Source organism: Gadus chalcogrammus, chromosome 17 (genome assembly GCF_026213295.1).
Source record: "Gadus chalcogrammus isolate NIFS_2021 chromosome 17, NIFS_Gcha_1.0, whole genome shotgun sequence".
Lineage (NCBI taxonomy): Eukaryota > Metazoa > Chordata > Actinopteri > Gadiformes > Gadidae > Gadus > Gadus chalcogrammus.
The window spans coordinates 11685926-11688425 of record NC_079428.1 but is presented as its reverse complement, the minus strand read 5'-3'; the positions used below and the strand labels follow the sequence as shown (position 1 = coordinate 11688425).

Sequence of the window (2500 nt, the reverse complement as noted above, 5' to 3'; positions counted from 1 at the left end):
CAGGGCCTGAACTTCGTTCTTCAGAACTGTCTGGGGGGGGGAGGGGTGGCCTCACTCCGCAGCGACCCCCAGGTGAGACACACCGATCACACACACACATACGCACTCTTAATACACAACCAAACACGTACTCCTCAGTCACCAGCCACTCTAGGTGAGTTCTACTTCCGGTTTCCTCTGTCCTGCTCAATTCCGTCACTCTCTCTTTAATAGAATACAATACATAGATGTGATGTATTCAATTGAATGGTTTCATTGCATTGCATATGGCTCAGACCAGGGTTCCCGCTACATTCCTGCAGCCCTACTTAACTAAACTTGACAGAAGTGACATCTGGATGGTTATTCTCTAATGATTATGAAACATCAGTGTTGGAGCATTGCCTCGCGCACAAGTGATTCAGTAATTATTATTGATCGCGTTTGCTTTGGGTCCCCATCTGGATGTAATTACCGAACCATCCACACACACTTAACACACTTGATGCGCACACACACACACACACACACACAGACTGACCTCTGATTCTTGACCTTTGACCTGACTTGCTGTTGATGAGGTCACACACTCACTTCCTTTTTAAAATGTTGCTCTCTGTCATCTTCTTTCTTTCTCTTGCTTTCTCCCTTGGTCTCTCACTCTGTCACTCTCCATCTCTACCTCTGTCTTTTTCCCGCTCTCTTTCTGTCTCTCTCTCTATCCAAGAGGTCTATCTCCAAAATATCTCTTCTCTCCTCCTCTCACTATTCATCCCCCCCTTGGATTCAGACGGGAAGTGATGTCACCACTTTTAACAGCTTTTTTTATTACTTCTCTGGAATCTACGGGACATCAAAGAAAAACACAAACACATACACACTCCAGACACCTCTCTCTTACTTACACACACACACACACACACACACACACACACACACACACACACACACACACACACACACACACACACACACACACACACACACACACACACACACACACACACACACACACACGGTACACACACACACACACACACACGGTACACACTCCAAAGACACAAACCTGTAAGAGTGTTCACTTGTGCCGAAATTGGACAGTTGGCCAGCCATTGACATCCATTCTATTCCAAACAAGTGTTTAGTGCTGTGTCTTTCATCTGTCCAATCCATGTAGGCGTGATTAGACCCTGGCTAGGAAGCTTTTCAATAGTGCCCACAAATGAGCAAATCCAAAGCGCATGCTCAGTCTTGGAGACAGTGAGCCTTTTAAGTGCATTCATACAACTGGGCACCTCATTTTGATCAGAAGGGAATGCTTAGGCTGCGTTCAACAATCAGTACAAGTAAATAAACGATTACACTTACACTTGTAACATGTTACTTTTCATTCAGAGTTTCCGCACTGCCTAACATTTGTTCACATTGCATTAATGAACTTGTTATAAATCTGATGTTAACTCTCGCTCTCCCTCCCTCGCGCCAGGGGAAGGCCTATGGGCAGATGCTGCTGGACTTGAAGCTCACCGGACTCCCAGACATCATGGGTCTGGTCGACTGAGAAAGAGACATAGAGACCCAGTGAGAGAGAAAGAGAGAGAACACTCATGAAATCGACAAAACAACATTTAATACAAATTCTTGCACAATTTAAATACAAGTTTGATCGCGTGAATTACCCCATAAACAAAACAAATGCTCTTTATTTATTTTTGTATGATTAGAGTTGATTAGAGACGGTTTGTTGCGATCGTGTCACCAAGACCAAGTTAGCGTGTGTTTTGCATGCCAACCAATCAGAGCATTAGCTGGACCTTGTCTGCTGTTGTCAGAAAGCCAGTCAAGGTTTGACTCCTCGAATCCCGGCCCGGGGGCTCTACATAAGGCCCAAAAACACACACGCTAGTTGTGCCTTTTTAAAATGTGAACATGGATACGTTCGGGGCCCCTGACGTCTACCCAGGGGCCCCGTGGAATGTGAGGGGCTCCCGTCTGGAAGTCTGTTTCCTTGTTTATCCATAATTGCGACCAGACCAAACCAAGACCGAGCCAGAATTCCTGCTCCTGGGTTTGGGTGGGTGGGTGGGTGGGGGCCACGGTCGCCAGTCGCCATGGAAACACATTAGTACAGCACTTGCCAACGCTATATGACACACTGCATATAGCGTTTACTTGCTATTTCTCCGTAGATATATAGCATTAGTAGAAGTATTACTCATGAAATGAGGGGCTTAACTTGCTGTGTCCGGCTCGATGTAGAGCCTACGACGACTAAAAAGGTCTGGCTACCCAGTGCTAACCCTGTCTAGCTTTATGTAGAGCTAACTGGCTATGGATAACTAGCTGTAGCTCTAACTACCTCCAGCTAAATGGGTGCTTCCTATAGAGCAAACTGCCTACGGATAACTAGCTATAGCTATTTCCAGCTACATGTCAAGCTAACAGTTAGCAACCAAACGGAGATCATCCATCATGAGCTATCATCTCCTGGTGTGTCTGCGGGGGGCGGGGGGGACATTAC

The 2500-nt window shown here is 46.1% G+C and overlaps 1 protein-coding gene across 1 annotated transcript in view; it reads left to right on the top strand.

Annotated features, from left to right (window-relative positions):
* lratb.1 (lecithin retinol acyltransferase b, tandem duplicate 1) overlaps positions 1-2042 on the top strand; it is a 13780-nt gene extending 11738 nt beyond the window's left edge. Inside the window, exons 19-20 of the mRNA XM_056575992.1 lie at positions 1-72; positions 1466-2042. The exon at positions 1-72 is cut by the window's left edge and continues 19 nt beyond it. Coding sequence (XP_056431967.1) covers positions 1-72; positions 1466-1540 — 147 coding nt within the window. The 3' untranslated portion in view covers positions 1541-2042. The remainder of the gene's footprint in view (positions 73-1465) is intronic.
* Positions 2043-2500: the final 458 nt, after the last annotated feature.